This window comes from Cetorhinus maximus, chromosome 23 (assembly GCF_964194155.1).
Source record: "Cetorhinus maximus chromosome 23, sCetMax3.hap1.1, whole genome shotgun sequence".
Taxonomy (NCBI): Eukaryota; Metazoa; Chordata; class Chondrichthyes; order Lamniformes; family Cetorhinidae; genus Cetorhinus; species Cetorhinus maximus.
In genome coordinates, this window is record NC_135901.1 from 18,585,166 (window position 1) to 18,605,583 (window position 20,418).

The window sequence follows — 20,418 nt, forward strand, 5'->3', positions numbered from 1 at the left end:
AGATGTCACAGTCAAAAGAACAAAGAGGTGTTGAAGGTGGTGATATTATCTAAACGAATGTGCTAATTAAGAATGGAAAGCAGGACACGCAAGGTACAGATAGCTCTAGTGGGGGTGGGGTGAAATAAGACTAAAAGGGCATAAAAGGTATAGATTTAAAAATAATGGAAATAGGTGGGAAAAGAAGAATCTATATAAATTATTGGAAAAAACAAAAGGGAGGGGGAAGAAATGGAAAAGGGGTGGGGATGGAGGAGGGAGTTCAAGATCTAAAGTTGTTGAACTCAATATTCAGTCCGGAAGGCTGTAAAGTGCCTAGTTGGAAGATGAGGTGTTGTTGCTCCAGTTTGCGTTGAGCTTCACTGGAACAATGCAGCAAGCCAAGGACAGACATGTGGGCAAGAGAGCAGGGTGGAGTGTTAAAATGGCAAGTGACAGGGCGGTCTGGGTCATTCTTGTGGACAGACCGAAGGTGTTCTGCAAAGCGGTCGCCCAGTCTGCGTTTGGTCTCTCCGATGTAGAGGAAACCGCATTGGGAGCAACGAATGCAATCGACGAAGTTGGGGGAAATGCAGGTGAAATGCTGCTTCACTTGAAAGGAGTGTTTGGGCCCTTGGATGGTGAGGAGAGAGGAAGTGAAGGGGCAGGTGTTGCATATTTTGCGTATGCATGGGGAGGTGCCGTAGGTGGGGGTTGAGGAGTAGGGGGTGATGGAGAAGTGGACCAGGGTGTCCCGGAGGGAACGATCCCTACGGAATGCCGCCAGGGGGGGTGAAGGGAAGATGTGTTTGGTGGTGGCACCATGCTGGAGTTGGCGGAAATGGCGGAGGATGATCCTTTGAATGCGGAGGCTGGTGGGGTGATAAGTGAGGACAAGGGCGACCCTATCATGTTTCTGGGAGGGAGGAGAAGTCGTGAGGGCGGATGCGCGGGCGATGGGCCGGACATGGTTGAGGGCCCTGTCAACTACCGTGGGTGGAAAACCTCAGTTAAGGAAGAAGGAGGACCTGTCAGAGGAACTGTTTTTGAAGGTAGCATCATCAGAACAGATGCGACAGAGGCAAAGGAACTGAGAGAACGGGATGGAGTCCTTACAGGAAGCGAAGTATGAGGAGCTGTAGTCGAGGTAGTTGTGGGAGTCGGGAGGCTTGTAATGGATATTGGTGGACAGTGTATCAAGAGAAATTGAGACAGACAGGTCAAGGAAGGGAAGGGAAGTGTCAGAGATGGACCATGTGAAAATGATGGAGGGGTGGAGATTGGAAGCAAAATTAATAAATTTTTCCAGGTCCCGACGAGAGCATGAAGCAGCACCAAAGTAATCATTGATGTACTGGAGAAAGAGATGTGGGAGGGGGCCGGAGTAGGACTGGAACAAGGAATGTTCCACATACCCCATAAAGAGACAGGCAAAGCTGGGGCCCATGCGGGTACCCAAAGCCACACCTTTTATTTGGAGGAAGTGAGAGGAGTTAAAGGAGAAATTGTTCAGTGTGAGAACAAGTTCAGCCAGACGGAGGAGAGTAGTGGTGGATGGGGATTGTTCGGGCCTCTGTTCGAGGAAGAAGCTGAGAGACCTCAGATCATCCTGGTGGGGGATGGAGGTGTAGAGGGATTGGACGTCCATGGTGAAGAGGAGGTGTTTGGGGCCAGGGAACTGGAAATTGTTGATGTGACGTAAGGTGTCAGAGGAATCACAGATGTAGGTGGGAAGGGACTAGACAAGCGGAGAGAGAAGGAAGTCAAGATAACGAGAAATGAGTTCCGTGGGGCAGGAACAGGCTGACACGATCGGTCTGCCAGTACAGTCCTGTTTGTAGATTTTGGGTAGGAGGTAGAAGCGGGCCGTCTGAGGTTGGGCGACTATCAGGTTGGAAGCTGTGGGAGGAAGATCTCCAGAGGAGATGAGGTCAGTGACAGTCCTGGAAACAATGGCTTGATATTCAGTGGTATGGTCATGGTCCAGGGAGAGGTAGGAGGAAGTGGCTGCGAGTTGACACTCAGCCTCCGCGAGGTAGAGGTCAGTGCACCAGACAACAACAGCACCACCCTTGTCAGCGGGTTTGATGACAATGTTAGGGTTGGACCTGAGAGAACGGAGTACAGTAAGTTCAGAGAGAGACAGGTTAGAATGGGTGAGAGGAGCAGAGAAATTGAGACGACTAATGTCACGCCGACAGTTCTCAATGAAAAGATCAAGAGAAGGTAAGAATCCAGAGGGAGGGGTCCAGGTGGAGGGAGAATATTGGAGGTGGGTAAAAGGATTCGTTGAACGGGGAGAGGACTCCTGCCCAAAGAAGTGAGCACGGAGACGAAGGCAGCGGAAGAAGAGTTCAGTTTTAGTCTTATTTCACCCCACCCCCACTAGAGCTATCTGTACCTTGCGTGTCCTGCTATCCATTCTTAATTAGCACATTCTTTTAGATAATATCACCACCTTCAACACCTCTTTGTTCTTTTGTCTGTGACATCTTTTGGTTATCTGCTCCTATCACTACTTGTCCCTACAACCTCCCCCCACCCCCCTACCTTAAACCAGCTTATATTTCACCCCTCTCCTATTTTTACTTAGTTCTGTTGAAGGGTCATGAGGACTCGAAACGTCAACTTTGTTCATCTCCGCCGATGCTGCCAGACCTGCTGAGTTTTTCCAGGTATTTCTGTTTTTGTTTTGGATTTCCAGCATCCGCAGTTTTTTGTTTTTATAGGAATGGAAACCGCGCCTGAACTGGGAACTGGATCAACTTCTGGGGTAGGCCTGAGGCCCCCAATAAGAGGCCCCAGGCCCTGTGTTCACCACGCGGTAACAGGCCCAGGAGAGCAGGATCACTGGCCGCCATCTTGCGAGTGGAAGGGGGGGGGGTTCAGGGCGGAGCATCCTCCCCGGTGACAGACCCGGGTTACCCAGGCAACCAGCCTCCATCTTGGCGGAAGTAAGCGGGGCTTGTTCAGGTAGCCGCTAGCATCGGTGGCCATCTTGGTGAGGGAAGAGAAAGGGGCAGGACCTCAGGGTCCAGGCGACCAGGAGAAAAAAAAATCATTGACTCATTGATTTTATTGTCAGTCTGCAGACAGGAGCTGGAGAACTGAACCCAGGCAGAGGAGAGGGAAGGAGAAAACTGTGAATGGGGGAAAGAAATGGTGGAGATGGTGAGAAGGGTTTGGATTTCAGCCCAGGGAGCAGGGAGAGTGTGTGGGGTGGGGATTTATTGGGGAAATACAAGAATGAAAATTGTTGAAGGGATACAGCAAGAATTATCCAACACTTTATTTGGATTTCACCCCAGGGAGGAGGGAGAGTGTGCGGGACAGAATCTGCAGCTTTCAAGGAACAAGAGAAGAAAAACTTTTCCATAGAAATTAGAATTGTCTGATCCAAATTCCTATCCTGGATCGACAGTGGTAACTTCTGAAAACTCAATTTACAAGGTAATGAAAAGGGAGGATTTGCAGACAGGAAATTCAAACCAAGGATCATATCAAGGAACAGACAATCTCTCGATTCATCAGGACTTCAATATCATCGACCTTTGGAGAAATGTTTGTCTGTTCGTGAGAAAAGATTTCAACATCAGTGTGATTGGAAAAGCACCGAGACACATACACACCCGAGTGAGAGTGTTTGATTGCGCTAAGTGTAGAAGAAGCTTTAACCAATTACACAGTTTGAGAAAACATTGCATCATTCACAGCGAGGAGAAACCATACATGTGTTCCGTGTGTGGGCAAGGCTTCAACTGATTTTCAATCTTCAAGGCTTCATCCTGAAGAAGCACAAGGACAATAGTACCATGGAGAAACCGTGCAAATGTGAGGACTGTGGTAAAGGATTCAATTATCCATCCCTGCTGAAATACCACCAACGCAGTCACACTGGTGAAAAGCCATTTATCTGTTCCGTGTGTGGGAAGGGATTCACTCAGTCAGCCAGCCTCATGTCACACCAGCGAATTCACTCTGAGGAGAAGCCATTCAGCTGCTCTTCCTGTGGAAAGAGGTTCAAGTGTTCATCAAACCTCAATGGGCACCAACGAGTTCACACTGGGGAGAGACCATTCACTTGCTCCATATGTATGAAGGGATTCACTGCCTCCTCTGATCTGTTGAAACACCAGCGAATTCACACTGAGGAGAGGCCCTTCAGCTGCACTTACTGTGGAAAGAGGTTCAGATTTTCATCCGACCTCAATGCACACCAGCGAGTTCACACTGGGGAGAGACCATTCACCTGCTCAGTGTGTGCGAAGGGATTCACTCATTCGTCCAGCCTTCTGTCACACCAGCGAATTCATACTAAGGAGAAGCCATTCATCTGCAGTTCCTGTGGAAAGAGTTTCAGGCAGTCATCCACCCTCACTACACATCAGCGAGTTCACACTGGGGAGAGGCCGTTCACCTGCTCTGTGTGTGGGAAGGGATTCATTCATTCATCCAGCCTGCTGACACACCAGCGAGTTCATAAGTGACTGCAGTGATTGGATTCTTATGTTGTTGCTGCTGCTGTTAATCACATCCAGGATTGATAATCTGACAATATTGGGTTTGTTTCTGCTGATGTTAACAACCTTATAGCTGGCTTGAGTTTAATATTCTGGAGATGTCACTGACTTTCAAGGCTGAATGTCCCTTTTTCAAAGGACCATCTGTGATGGTTCCCTTCAATTCAAGAACTCTCACCAAGACCTCGTTTACACTAACATTACAAACTTTTACTTCAATCCTAAATTGATCTTTGGCACAAAATCTACAATTCAGTGTCTGAAAGGTTCCACTGATTAACATCTCCAATTAGAAAATGCTGATTAATCCTTGCTGATTATTCTTACTGACTTAAACATTCTTCACAGTGACACCTCCATTATGCATAAAAGTATCAAGGAACATTAAGCAAATCAGTAAAATATTTTACAGGCACATCAATAAAAGCTTCATCAATCAACATTGATATTGATGAAGTTTGAAAGTCGCTGATTCAATCATTTCTGACACAGCAGCAGCAACATTTGGTAAGGGTGGAACCCACAACAAAGGCTGGTTTGAGACCCACTCAGCAGAGATAACAACTGTCATTGAAGCAAAAAGCAAAGCCTACCTGATGCACAACATAAACCCAACAGCTCGGGCACTGCATAACTTGAAAGTAGTCAAGACAGTCATGTAAAAGATGGAGATACTGTGCAAATAAACACTGTATCAGCTTGTGTCAAGAAATCCAAACTGCCTGTCACAACAGAAATCTTTGTGCTACGTATGATGAGATTAAGAGTGTGCTTTGTCCGACCATCACCAAAGCTGCCTCCCTGAAATTGGCAGATAGTGAAGTAATCACTGACGGAAGTAAACAGATGTCCCACTGGGTTGAACATTATTGTGAGCTGTACTCCCGTGAGACAGACTCCGTTTGACTCTTCCCAGCAGCTTCCTGTCATGGTTGAGTTGGATGAGGAAACCTCATCACTTGAGCTGGAAAAGTCCATTGATTGTCCAGCAAGCAGAAAGGCAACCGGCAAGGATAGAATTCCAGCTGAGCTGCTCAAGCATGGAAAGTACCATCTACTGCCACACCTTCATGACCTCTTCCTCATCCTCTGTTGGAGGTTAGCATCTATTCCACAGGACATGTGTGATGCAAAAAATCGTCACAATAAACAAAAACAAAGGCAAGAGATGAGGTTGCAACAACTACAGGGACATCTCACTCCTTAGCGTCACTGGGAAGGCCTTTGTTAGGGTCATGCTGAAAACACTTCATCTGCTTGCAGACTGAGTGTATCCAGGAGCACAGTGTGGTTTCTGTGCTGCCAGATCTACAGAGGACATGATCTTCTCCAAACACCTGCTACAAGCAAATTGTAGGGAACAGGATATACCTCTTTATCTTACTATCCTAGATCTCACGAGCATGGATTATAAATTTCCACCATTTGGCAGAATTCTGACATTTGGATAATGTAATTCTGCTCTTTTAATTTCTTTCCTGACCTCTGCCTCCTCTTGGCTGTCGCCTCCTCCACTGAGGCCAAAGCCGGAAGGACAAAGTCTCGGAAGGCCCAGAAAATCTGTCAGTCTGCCAGTAATGAGGCTGGGAGCAGGCTCAGGGAGGGCGCCATTCATCCCACCAGGAGACTGCGCTCTGCTGCTGGCCTCTTGGTGGAGCCAGGATTCAGAAGGGCCCGGAGACTCTGGGGAAGCAGCAGAGTTGAGTCTGATGCGGAAGTCTTTTTTTTCTCTGGAACATTTGGAAACAGTGGCTGCAGAGGATGTAAATGAAAATGTGTCAAAACTGAAAATTCCCAAGGTTATTGAGGTAGATTCTGCACTGTGTGTTATTACTGATTTGTCAAGTTAAACAAGAGTGAGATGCTTAAATTTGTACATTGGAAGGAAACGTGTGAAGGTTGTTGACTTCTGATCTCCAACAATAAAGGTGTTCCGACTGGTCCCTGGGCGAGGTCCCCCAATTTGTTATGCTCCTGGGTGAGGAGGTATGAACTGGCTCCCCTTCTTTATTCAACCCCCTTGGTTGGTCACAACAAGGTTAATTTAAACAGGATCCTTTCCCTCATGCATAACTTTTCCCAGACCAAATGTATTTATGTTTTAGAAGGAGCCAATTTAACCAGGCTTTCTGTCGAAGGAAGAGTCTGTTTATTAGTTACTAAAATGCGAGAAAAATAATGAAAATGCAACACACAGAGTGAAAATGATAAGTGATTCCAAAAATAGATGTTAAAAAATATATGAATCAGTCTTTGGCTTGTTGGTGGGGAGTAGATGGCGAAAAGTTGCGCTAGTTAGGTTGGATGATTCCGGTAGTGCTGATTTTGGCAGTTGAGCAAGTTGGTTTAGAGATTCTTGGTTCTGCAGGTTAGCTGAAAGTTGTCCTGTTTCTTTTTTGACAGTGGCTTTGCTGACTTGTGACTTGCTTCCAGCAATCAGAGAGAAAGATTTTCTTTTACCTGCAACTACATGGATGCCTAGTTGATGTTCTTCAGCTGTGACCTTCACAGCACACATTAACACAAGAACAGAGCACCAGACTAGCACAAAGAGACCAGGGTTGCAGTTGGCTTTTAACCTCATTGCTTGTGTATTCCTGGAAGGGAAAAACAAACGTGTCTTTCGCCCAGAAACTGCTTTCTTTCAACTCAAATCATGTCCACAGTCTGGGATATAACTCAACAGGAGATGGTTTCTGCTGAGATGGTAATCAGCCCTTTTTATGTCTGCAACCACAGGAGGTTACAGTTCAGTTTTTGCATTGCATCCCTTCTTTGAAGTGTCTCTGTCTGAAGTAGGCCTTGACACCTTTTTAGGTGTGACATTCTATTTTCTGGACTAGTTGGTCGAGTGTCATCCACACATGAATTTTCCCAGCAAGTGGTTACTTTACAGTCACAGCCAGCTTTTGCCCTTTTTAAAAAAAAACGCATCTTCCTTTAAAAAGTTCAATATACTCGTAAGTAATTTGGAGTCAGGATCCACTTGTCATGACAAAAAGAAATGACAGAATTTGTTGCTGCATTTAAAAAAACTCACAAGATACAAAGGTTTTTTCTTTAGGCACTGAGATGTTATACTGTAAACAGCTTTAAAATGCAAGATGTTACGATACTTGCCCATTGCAAAAAAAGACTCAAAAGACACAAGGATCTTTCTTAAACAATGCAACAGCAGCATATTATGAATCAAACATGCAGTTATTGTCAATCATGTTATTCCTTAACCATTCATTCATTAAGTACTTTTAGGAAATAGACTCAGAACAACCTTGTCTAGAATCATTAATATTCTGAAATTAATTTAACAACTCATTCTTGTTGTTAATTCAGACAAATACATTTTTTGTTTATTATATGATTGTTCATTGAATCAAGTCCGAATGAGAGTTCTTGCATAGGAGGATAAAACTACAGGGCCTTGCTTTGACACAGTACAACCAGCTAACCGGGTGGGAGCAGCAGAGCCCCGAGTCTCAGCTGATTAGAGTGAATCAGCTCCAGTTTTCAGTCACGGTGGCCGGACCACGAAGGGGCCTGTGGGACCCCAGGGCGGCTCCATGTTGCTGTCAGGCTGTTGGAAAGGCCAGGCTGCCGAGTGAGTGCAGGGTGTGGAGGGGTTGGAAGGAGGGGCTGCTGAGTGAGTGGGGGTGTGGAGGTGTTCAGGGGAGGGGCTACCGAGTGAGCAGGGGCTGTGGAGGGGTTGGGAGGAGGGGCTGCTGAGTGAGTTGGGGGTGTGGAGGGGCTGCTGAGTCAGTGGGGGGTGTGGAGGAACTTGAGTGAGTGGGGCGTGTGGAGGAATTGGGAGGAGGGGTTACTGAGTGAGTGGGGGGTGTGGAGGGGCTGGGAGGAGGGGCTGCTGAGTGAGTTGGGGGTATGGAGGGGTTGAGAGGAGGGGCTGCTGAGTGAATGGGGGGTGTAGAGAGGCTGCTGAGTGAGTGGGGGGGTGAGGAGGGGCTGCAAAGTTAGTGGGGGGTGTGGAGGGGTTGCAGAGTTAGTGAGGGGTGTGGAGGGGCTGCTGAGTGAGTTGGGGGTATAGAGGGGCTGCTGAGTGAGTGGGGGGGGCGAGGAGGGGCTGGGAGGAGGGGTTGCCGAGTGAGTGGGGGAGAGGATTTGAAAAGAAGGGCATGTGTGTGTTTGTGTGTAGTTTGAGGAGAGGAGTTGATCACAATGTGTGGCTGGGGGGGGGAGTGTGGATGGGAGTGTGAGGAGCTTCACTGAGCCAGCTTCACTTCCAATTGTATAAAATAATAACACTTTTACAAAGTACTTTGCAAACACACACTTTCATACTGATATTATGTACGATGTGTTGAAGTTTAATAAATATACGCTGAATGTTACTGAGCTGCTTCATTGTTTTGTTTTGCTGGTGTCTGGGATCACGTTAATTTTTCAGTTTTATCGTACAGATGTTTGTTTATGCAATGTGGGCATCACTGGATCTGTTGCCCATCCCTAATTGCCCTCAAAGGTGTTGGTGAGTTAAAATGGGGTCACATTGGAAAATAGCTGGTGACACATTGACATAATCCTTTACATTGCTTCACATGTATATAACCCAGCAAGCTCATGTTGTTGTTAGTATGGATTTCATCCTGTATTACAGGCACTAACTGCATTGAATGCTCATCTCACTCTGGTGACTTGATACAAAGACATTGGTCATAGGTTTGATGGTAATAGAAGGTAAACAAAGGGAAAACTCAAGTTCTACCCACTTGAAGTTGAATAATTCCACCCATTTGAAACGGCTTAGAAGAATCTGCATTCACTACAGATCATAGAAACTGCTAGAATTACATAATTCCTTGTCACCAATAATTTTTCAGATCTTTCTGTCTTTAGCCATTCTCATCCCTGGTGACTGCAGCAGCTTGGCAACAGACGCCAACACTGAAAACAACAACCCAGAACCACACCTGAGAACCACTTCATATCTGACACTTGTGGCAGAACCTGCCTCTCACAGATTGGTCTATTCAGCCATCAGTAAAAGTGAACCATATGAAGCTCTCCCATCCCCAATAGATTTGATTTGCTGCACATCCATCATGTCATGCAGATGGAAGGATGTCGACGACAATTACGATTCCACTGTAGTTCTGAGGGAGCACTGCACTGTTCGATGAGATCTTCAATTGATGGGTATAAAAGATCCATTGCTGCTATTTTGACAAGCAGGGGAGCTCTGCCCAGAGTCTTGGCCAATGCTGATCCCTCAATCAACATCACTCAAACTGATTTTCTGTGCTGTCCATGGGATCTTCCTGTGCATAAATTAGCTGCTGTATTTCCTACATTCCAATATTGACTCCACTTCAAAGGAATTTCATTGGCTGTAAAATGCTTTGGGACGTCCAGAAGTCAAGGAAGGCTCTACAGAAATACAAATCTTTCTTGAATAGAGGAGAAAAGGCCCAGAAAAAGAACAGTTGAGAACATGATTTCAATTAGTCTCCCGTTATCCTCGAGAAACAAACACTCCACCCACTATCTGTTTGACACCAGGCTGATTTATTTGACATTTATCCAGAATATTAATCTCCAGCCCAGTTATACGGATCATTATCAGCAGAAACAAACACCAAGTGTCAAAATGAACATTGTCCGGTCCTGGAGGTGATTAGCCACAGTAATAACAGTGGAATCCAAACCCCTGCAGTTACTTGTGAACATCCTGGTGTCTCAGCAGATTGGATGACACAGTGAATCCCTTCCCACACTCAGAACAGGTGAATGGCCTCTCTCCGGTGTGAACTCGCTGGTGTGTCAACAGAAAGGACAGATATTTGAATTCCTTCTCACACACGGAGCAGGTGAACGGCCTCTCCCCTATGTGTGAGCACTGGTGTTGCAACAGTTTCTTTCTGCTTTTAAAGATCTCCTCACAGTTAGCGCATTTAAAATGTCTCTTATTCGAGTGAACTTGCCGGTGTTTCTGAAGGTGGGATGTCCGTGTGAATCCCTTCCCACACTCAGAGCAGGTGAACGGCCTCTCCCCAGTGTGAATTCGCTGGTGTTTCAGCAGATCTGTTGGACCTTTAAAGCTCTTCTCACAGTCAGAACATTTGAAAAGTCTCTGCTCACTGTGAACAAGTTGGTGTGTCAGCAGAGCAGATGACTGAGTGAATCCTTTCCCACAAATGGAACAAGGGAATGGCCTCTCCCCAGTGTGAACTCGCTGGTGGGTACGAAGATTGGATGAACTCCTGAATCTTTTACCACAGTCAGAGCAGGTGAATGGCCTCTCCCCAGTGTGAAGGCGTTGGTGTGTCAGCAGATCCATTTTTCTTTTAAAGCTCTTCTCACAGTCAGAACATTTAAAAGATTTGTTATCAGAATGAATAAGTTGGTGTGTCAGAAGGTGGGATGACCGAGTGAATCCCTTCCCACACACAGAGCAGGTGAATGGCCTCTCCCCAGTGTGGATACGCCGATGAATTTCCAGCAGGAATGGGGAAATGAATCCAGTTCCACAATCCCCACATTTCCATGGTTTCTCCATGGTGTTTGTGTCCTTGTGTCTGTCCAGTTTGAATGATCAGTTGAAGCCTCATCCACACACAGAACACCTGTACACTTTAGTTTCTCTCTGCTGTGAATGGTGTGATGTTTATCCAGGCTGTGTAACTGGTTAAAGCTCTTTCCACAGTCGGTGCATTGGAACACTCTCACTTGGGTGTGTGTGTCATGGTGCTTTTCCACTAATGTTTGTAATATTTTTCCATAGACAGAACAGACAAACATTTCTTCCTCTACATTCAAAGGCTGATGATATTCAGGTCTTGATGAATTGAATGACTGTCAGATCTTGACATGATCTGTATGCAAATCCTGCATTCTAATAACCTGGAAAAGGAGTTTACAATAGTCATTACTGACAGTCCAGTATAAAAATCCAGAACAGACAATTCTAGTTTCTATGGAACATATTTTCCTCCCTTGTTCCCCCAAAGCTGTAAATCCCCATCCCACACACTCTCCCTCCTCCCTGGTCTGAAATCCAAACCCATCTCCACCATTTCTTACCTCCACACACAGTTTTCTCCTTTCCTCTCCTCTGCCTGGGTTCAGTTCTCCAGCCCTTGTCTGCAGACTGACAACAAAATCAACGTCAAATATTTTACTCCCGGTCACAGGGACACCGAAGACTCTCCCACCCTCTATTGCGGCAACAAGATGGCCGCGCATGCGCTCTTATCACCACTGAAACAAGATGGTGGCCGTAATTTGGGCCTGTTTCCAACAAAAAGCCCCGGAACTGTAAACGCTGGACCTGCAGGTTCTTATTCGGTGCTTGCGGCCTACACCGGGTGTTATTAATACCTTTCGGCCAGCTCCATCGCTCCCTCCGCCTCGCGGCCGTCACTTACCGGCTCCAACTGAGACAAACAAGCTTCTGTGCATCACCATCACTCAGACTGCGCATGCTTAGTGTTCCGCTCTGCGCCTGCGCACCGCTCTCCTGTAGCACGGATAGGTGACATTCTCCACCGCGAGCGGTGCTGGGTAAAACCCCCGCCATTGAGAGTCCCAATTCGTTTGCAATTAATTACTGGGGTGAAGGATAAGGGTCAATTAGCCGCAATTTCCGTGTAGGAACACTGAGTAGGCGGACTTCAGATCCCTTTTCCAACTGCTGCCGCTGCCCGAGAGAGAAGCCGCTGTCCGTGGACATCACCTACACTGCGCATGCTCCAGATCACAATGACCGGATAATGATTGACGGAAGCTTCGGACCAATAGGAAGAGGAGGAGAGACTGGAGGACCGGGAGGGTGCGGCTGGTCCTCCAGCCAATCGGAGTGAATGAGGGGCGGGGCTGAGACCGGATCTCCCTCATTAGCTGAAATTCTGCATCATTTTGAAAGCTGATTTGTCTCAAACTCAAGTAGAAAACTGGACCTTTCTGTTTGTGGCTTTAGACAGATGAAAGCCTGTGGGTGTGGAGCAAACATTTCAACATTTGTTAGTGAAATGGATTCATTCAGGACAGACAACAGGGATTATTTCAGGAATTTACACAGTGTAGCGATTATTTCTCTTTGATCTGATCCCTTGGGGAATAATGTGAATTAGTGGAAGAATTCACAGGCTGCTTAACGCTCCTTCCATGCCTGGAACCATTTAATTCCAGCTGATCTGTTGGTCCGGCTTCAACCGGGAGAGTTTGATGAGATCCCACAAACTCACAATGGGAATGAACAGCTAGTTTACCGGCCATTCAGAACATGTGTATCTTACCTCTCCACTTTGAACAGGGCCCTTTCTTCCATGTTCAAAAGCTGATGATGTCCAGGTCCTGATCAATCGGGCGGCTCTGTCAGATCTTGATGTGTTGCTTGGTTTGTGTTCCCTGTCTGCAAATCCTGCTGAAAAAGGAGTTTCCAAAAGTAATCATTGGAAGTTCAGGCTAGAAATTCAGACCTAACTCTTCTTTTGGTTTGATTTAGCTGTGTGTAAGTCCTCTTCCTCTGAAAATTTTTCCAAAAACAGTCACTGTCATAATACAATCAGACAGAGACAACATTGTTTTCTGACAATTTTATTGGAGTTCTTTGAGGATGTAATTAGCAGGGTGGATAAAGGGGAACCAGTCTATGTGGTGTATTTGGATTTCGAAAAGGTATTCAATAAGCTGTCATATAAAAGTTAATTGCACAGGCTAAGTGATAAGGTGTTGGGGTGTATGGATAGAGGATTGGATAATTATCAGGAAACAGAGGGTCTGGATAAATGGGTCATTTTCAGGTTGGCAAACTGTAACTGCTGGAATGCCACAGAGATCAGTCTAGGGACCTCAGCTATTTACAACCTGTCTTAAATACTTGGTTGAATGGGCCAAGTGTATTGCAGCCAAATTTGATGACAATACAAAAAATGGGTAGGAAATCAAATTGTGAGAAAGAGACAAAGAGCTCGGTTAAGTGAATGGGAAAACACTCGCAGGTGGTGCATAATTTGGGAAAATGTGAGGGTTTCCACTTTGGCAGAAAGAATAGGAAAGCAGAGGATTATTTAAATAGAGAGAGACTGCAGAATGCTGCAGTACAGAGGGGCCTCCGTGTCCTGGTACATGAATCACAAAAAGTTAGCATGCAGGTACAGCAAGAAATTAGGAAGGCAACTGGAATGTTGGCCTTTATTGCAAAGGGTTTGGAGTATAAAAGTAGGGAAGTTTTGCTACAGCTGTACAGGGCATTGGTGAAACCACACCTAGAGTACTGTGTACAGTTTTGGCCTCCATACTTCAGGAGGGATATGCCCAGCATGTCCACTCTGAACCAGATTTGCTGCTCCCTCTGTGTCCAGCACTGTCTGCATCCCTGGCATAAGGAAATGGAATTTCAAAAGAAGGAAGGAATCTGTCAGCATTTGGAAGATATTTACAGAGAATTGAAGGGATTCTCGGAGAGTTGGGATCTTTCTTTATTCTTGGAGAGTTGGACATCAGAGTGTCTCCTGCCAATATAGAGCTGCATTGTGAGGCTGGGACGACCGTTGAAGGAGCTGCCAATGAGTCCCACTCCCCTGCACTTTCCCCAGAGCCTTCATCAGAATCATAGAATGATTACAGCATAGAAAGAGGTCATTCGGCCCATCGTGTCCATGCCTGCGCTGGATTTCTGAACGAGCTACTCAGCCAGTCCCAATCCCCGGCCCTTTCCTCATAGTCCTGCACATTTTTTCTCTTCAGATAATTATCAAATTCTGTTTTGAAAATCATGATTGAACCTTCCTCCACCACACTCTCAGTCAGTGCACTCCAGATTCTAACAACTCACTGCATAAACGGTTTTCCTCATGTCACCATTGCTTCTTTTTCAATTCACCTTTAACCCATGTCCTCTGGTCCTCAGCCCTTCTGCCAATAGGAACAGTTTCTCCCTGTCTACTTTGTCCAGATCCCTCATGATTCTGAGCATTTCTGTCAAATCTCCTCTTAATCTTTTCTTCTCTAAACAGATCAGCCCCATCTTTGCCAATCTATCCTCATAACTGCCGTTTCTCATCCCTGGAACCATTCTCAATAATCTTTTCTGCCTACTCTTCAATGCCATCACATCCTTCCTAAAGTGTGGTATCCAGAATTGGACACAATACTCCACTTGAGGCTGAACCAGTGTTTTATTCTGATTTCTCATAACTTCCTTGTTATTCTCGGGAAGTTGAACATCAGCCTTTCTCCTGTCGACATAGAGCTGCCTTATGGGGTTGTGACCACCTTTGAAAGAGCTGCCAATTAGCCCCATTCCCCTGCCCTTTCCCCAGAGCCCTGCAAACTTTACCTTTTAACTGGAGATCCAACTCACTTTGGATATTTATTATTGAATTTGCTCCCATCCCATTTCATGCAGAATATTCCAGATCCTAACTTATTAAGTAAAGCGTGGTTCCTCATCTTCCTGATGGATTTCTGCTACTTAGTTGATGTGATGTGTTTAACTGTTGGTTTTCTGTTAAATACATTTCATGATTGGATTTAAGGGAACATGCTCATGACATCTTAGAGAAATCAAACACACGACACACTGTTTGTTTGAAACAAAGCTGATTTATTTGATGTATTAAAATGTTAAGCTCCACTCACATTACAGGAGTTATGAACATCAGCAAAAAACCCCAATAGTCAGAATTAATACGGTTCAGTCCTGAATGTGACTAACAGCAGCAATAACAGCAGAATCCAGCTCCTGCAGTGACTTGTGAACTCACTGGTGTCTCAGCAGGGTGGATAACTGAGTGAATCCCTTCCCACGCTCAGGGCAGGTGAATGGCCTCTCCCCAGTGTGAACTCAATGGTGTCTCAGCGGGTGGGCTAATCCAGTGAATCCCTTCCCACAGATAGAGCAGGTGAACGGCCTCTACCCGTGTGAGTGTGTTGGTATTTCAGAAGGTCCTTTTTGCTTTTAAATTACTTCTCACAGTCAGAACAATGAAAAGGTCTCTGATCAGTGTGAACAAGTTGGTGTTTCAGAAGGTGGGATAAACAAGTGAATCTCTTGCTACACACAGAGCAGGTGAATGGCCTCTCCCGTTCGTTCATGGTTCAGTAAATCCTTTCTGCTTTTAAAACTCTTCTCACAGTCAGAACATTCAAAAGTTCTCTTTTCACTGTGGACAAGTTTGTGTGTCAGGAGGTGGGATGACTGAGTGAATGTCCTCCCACACACATTGCAGGTGAATGGCCTCTCCCAAGTGTGAGTGCGTTGGTGTGTCAGTAGATCCTTTCTGCTTTTAAGGCTTTTGTCACAGTCAGAACATTTAAATGGTCTCTCAACAGAGTGAGCCCGATGGTGAGTCTGAAGGTTCGATAAAGCATTAAATCCCTTCCCACATTCAAAGCAGGTCAATGGCCTCTCACCAGTATGAGCATGCTGGTGTGTGTAGAGGCTGGATGACTGAGTGAATCCCTTCCTACACATGGAGCAGGTGAACAGCCTCTGCCCAGTGTGACTGCTTCGATGAGTTTCCACCTCAGACGGGTAATTGAATCCCTTCCCACAGTCCCCACATTTCCACGGTTTCTCCATGGTGTGGGTGTCCTTGTGTCTCTCCAGGTTGGATGGTCAGTTGAAGCCTCGTCCACACACAGAACACGTGTATGGTTTCTCTCAATTGTGAATGAAGTGATGTTTTTTTTCAGGCTGTGTCAGTGGCTAAAGCTCCAGTCAGTGCAATGGAACACTCTCATTTGGGGTGTGTGTGTCTCGGTGTTTTTCCAGTCACGCCAATGTTTAAAATCTTTTTCCTCAGTCAGAACAGACAAACATTTCTCCTTCCACTTTCAAAGGCTGATGATATTCAGCTCCTAATGAATCAAGTTACTCTGTCAGATCTTGACATGATGTTTAGTTTAAATTTCTCATCTGCAGATCCTCATATTCTGTAAAAAGAGTTTACAATTGATTATTTAGAATATATAATACACAAACAAATCATACGGTCCAACTTTATACACAACGCATATGTCCTCCCATTCCATCTACCTCATCTCAGCCTTTCAGCTGATCTTTCTATTCCCTTTTCTCTCATGTGCTTGTCTAGTTTCCTTTTGAAAGCATCTCAGTACTTTCCTCAACTGCTTCCTGTATTAACGGGTTCATCTTCTAAACCTGCAAATAAAGAAATTTGTCCTGATCTCCCTCTTAGATTTATCAGTAACTATCTTGGACTTATGACTCCAAGTTTATTCATGGCCCTAGTTTTGGACTCCCTTACAAGTGGAAACATTCTCTCCACATCTCCCCTTTCTTACCAACTGATGATGTTAGACTTCTATCAGGTCACTGCTAAGCCTCCTGTTCTTTAAAGAAAAAGGCCCCAATTCATTTAATATTTCCCGATAGCTGTAATCCCTCAGTTGACAAAAGCCACCACTGTCAAATCAGGATAGAAATGAGAAGAGACAAACATTTCTCTTGGTTTAGCAGCATCGGCGGAGAAGAAATCAGTTAACGTTTCGAGCCTTCATGGCCCTTCGGCAGAACGGCCATGAAGGCTCGAAACGTTACCTGATTTCTTCTCCGCCGATGCTGCCAGACCTGCTGAGTTTTTCCAGGTAATTCTGTTTTTGTTTTGGATTTCCAGCATCCGCAGTAGCTTTTAGCTTTTTGTTTTTATCTCTTGGTTTAAGTTTGCTGTGTGTAAATTCTCCCCTTCTAACCCCCTGTAAAAGGAGTTTCCAAAATCCATCCCTGTCAGTCCAGGACGAAATTCACAACATTCTCTCCTCCTGCATGAATCTGCGCGGGCATTCCCTTCACGAGGTATGGGCACATTCTGCCCCGCAAGGCCCGCCCCTCATTCATTCCGATTGGTTGGAGGACCAGCTTGTTCCTCCGGACCGTCGTCTCTCCCTATTGGTCCAGAGCTGCTGTCAATCACTCGGGCATTGTGAGCTCTTTGGAGAGAGCTGAAAAAACTCAGCATTTTTTTTATTTATTAGATGTGGGCGGCACTGACTAGGCTAGCATTTAAGCGTCAATCATGTTGCTGTGGGTCTGGAGGCCAGACCAGGTAAGGACAGCAGATTTCCTTCCCTAAAGGGCATTAGTAACCAGACGGGTTTTTACAAAAATGGCTCCATGGTCATCATTAGACTTTTAATTCCAGATATTTATTGAATTCAAATTCCATCTGCCGTGGTGGGATTTGAACCTGGGTCCCCAGAGCATTATTCTGGGTCTCTGGATTACCAGTCCAGTGACAATAACACTGCCTTCCCTGTGGAGAGAGGAACAGAGTTAACGTTTTGAGTCCATGTGAATTTTCTTCTGAGCTTCTCCAGGGGTTAATAAACCCCGGGCGGGGGGTGCAGGGTTTACAAATTCCGAGTGCGGCCCCAGAGCCGAATATTAAACAATGAACATTCTCCACTCTCACTATCCACCGCTTCCGGCTTCTCTCCGGGAACAACCTCAAAGAGACCAGGACCCTCCGAGCATGCGCGACCCACCCGGCCAACCTGCAGCAGATAGAGCAGTTTCTGAGGCGCATGGGATTGTGGGCAATCCGGCTGCCATTAGGGACCAAGTCTCGGTTTCTCTAAATCTTGGGAAATGAGAATGAGATTCTGCTGAGATAGGGATTGCAAAATAACATAGAGCAAGTTACAACACCTTCGGTCTGTCCGCAAGAATGACCCAGACCTCCCTGTCGCTTGCCATTTTAACAATCCATCCTGCTCTCTTGCCCACATGTCTGTCTTTGGCTTGCTGCATTGTTCCAGTGAAGCTCAACGCAAACTGGAGGAACAGCACCTCATCTTCCGACTAGGCACTTTACAGCCTTCCGGACTGAATATTGAGTTCAACAACTTTAGATCTTGAACTCCCTCCTCCATCCCCACCCCCTTTCCGTTTCTTCCCCCTCCCTTTTGTTTTTTCCAATAATTTATATAGATTTTTCTTTTCCCACCTATTTGCATTATTTTTAAATCTATACCTTTTATGCCCTTTTAGTCTTATTTCACCCCACCCCCCACTAGAGCTATCTGCACCTTGTGTGTCCTGCTATCCATTCTTAATTAGCACATTCTTTTAGATAATATCACCACCTTCAACACCTCGTTGTTCTTTTGTCTGTGACATCTTTTGGTTATCTGCTCCTATCACTGCTTGCTTGTCCCTACAACCTCCCCCCAACCCCCTACCTTATACCAGCTTATATTTCACCCCTCTCCTATTTCTACTTAGTTCTGTTGAAGGGTCATGAGGACTCGAAGCGTCAACTTTGTTCTTCTCCGCCGATGCTGCCAGACCTGCTGAGTTTTTCCAGGTATTTCTGTTTTTGTTTTGGATTTCCAGCATCTGCAGTTTTTTGTTTTTATATAAGTTACAACCCCTACCGTCTACAACATGTAATTGTTGTTAGTTAAACCTTACAATGAATCTCTATCAGTGGGTCTGTAACAGACCAATAATGGGAATTACCAGATGTTTATAGCACTCTAAGCTTGTAGTCTTGTTTTTTATTCTTTCATGGGATGTGGGCATTGCTGGCAAGGCCAGAATTTATTGTCCATTATTGAACTGAGTGTCTTGCTAGGCCTTTTCAGAGGGTAGTAAAGATTCAACCACATTTCTGTGGGTCTGGAGACACATGTAGGCCAGACCAGAAAAGGGTGATAGGTTTTCTTCCCTAAAGGACATTAGTAAACCAGATGGGTTTTTACGACAATCAGTGATGGTTTCATGGTCACCATTACTGAGACTACTTTTCAATTCCAGATTGCATTATATGAATTTAAATTCCATCAGCTGCAGTGGTGGGATTTGAACCTGTGTCCCCAGAGCATTTGCCTGGCCCTTAGCAACAGTGGAGGAGTCAAGAAAGGTGATGAGTTTTCCAAGTGTTTTCAGGGGCAGCATGTCGATGAGAAATAGGAGGGGCCAAGGATAAATCCTCAGACACCAGGGGTAACTGTGTGGGAGCAGGAAGAGAAGCCATTGAAGATGATCCTCTGACTGTGATTAGATAGATTACAAGGAACCAGGCGAGAGTAGTCCACCAGCTGAGTGACAATGGAGAGGTGCAGGGGGTTTGTGTGGTCGACCATGTCGAGGCTGCAGACAGGTCCAGAAGAACAAGGAGGGTTACTTAACCTTTGTCACAGTCACAGGGGATGTCATTTGTGACTTGAAGAGCTGTTTCCATATTGTGGCAGAGTCTGAAATCTGCTGGAAGAGATTCAAACACGGAATTCCGGGAATGATGGACAGAGGATTGGGAGTTGATAAAATGATCTCGGACTTTGATGAGGGAAGGCAGGTTGGAGATGGGGCTTTTGTTTGCCAGGGCAGTGGAGACGAGGATCTGTGTTTTGAGGAGGTGGTGATGGCGGCAGATTGAAAGGAAAGCGGGAAAACAACTGAAGAGAGAGAACTGTTAACAAAATCAATTTACATGGGAATAGGGTCGATGGAGCAGGAGGTGGGTCTCATGGGCAAGATGAGCCCTGAAAGGGTATGAAGGGAGATGGGAGAGAAACTAAAGAAAGAGGGTTGTTCTTGGATTGGGTGGGGGGTGGGGGAATAACTTTAAAGGCAGTTTCTCCCGGTGAGCCAGTGGAAGGGAGGGAAGCAGGAGAAGCAGCTGATCATATTGTCTCAATCTTAGTGACAAAGAAGCTCCATGAGCTCCTCACACTTGTTGTTGGAGGTGAGGATGGAGGAGACAGGGGAGAGGGAGAGCCCTTCAAAAGGAACTAACTTGTTTCAGAGACACTAAAAAGACTCAACACACTTTGTTTAAGACAAATCTGATTTATTTGGTTTCTATCCAGAATATTAACCATTAAAACTAGGGTGGAGTTTATTAACATCAGCAGAAACAGACCCCAAGGAACATAATTCAATCCTGGATGTGATTTACAGCAAAATACAATCACTCGTGAACTTGCTTGTATCTGGTTG

At 45.6% G+C, this 20,418-nt stretch overlaps 3 protein-coding genes across 5 annotated transcripts in view; 1 reads left to right on the forward strand and 2 right to left on the reverse strand.

The window, feature by feature from the left end:
• Positions 1-20,418, reverse strand: part of LOC144697047 (uncharacterized) — a 288,147-nt gene that overhangs the window by 166,924 nt on the left and 100,805 nt on the right. The window lies entirely within an intron of this gene.
• Positions 1-20,418, reverse strand: part of LOC144697176 (uncharacterized) — a 245,052-nt gene that overhangs the window by 50,300 nt on the left and 174,334 nt on the right. The gene's annotated exons all lie outside the window — the stretch shown is intronic.
• The window catches only part of LOC144697067 (uncharacterized), a 62,323-nt gene that overhangs the window by 8,072 nt on the left and 33,833 nt on the right, over positions 1-20,418 (forward strand). For 2 of the 3 annotated variants that reach the window (XR_013580297.1, XR_013580298.1), the window contains exon 4: positions 3,288-3,518. Coding sequence is in view for 1 of the 3 variants with exons in the window: in XM_078568868.1 (XP_078424994.1) it covers positions 13,172-13,178 (7 nt within the window). In the remaining 2 variants the exon portion in view is untranslated. Of the gene's footprint in view, positions 1-3,287; positions 3,519-13,171; positions 13,179-20,418 lie in introns of those variants that run through there. The other variant, XM_078568868.1, reaches the window with a different exon arrangement.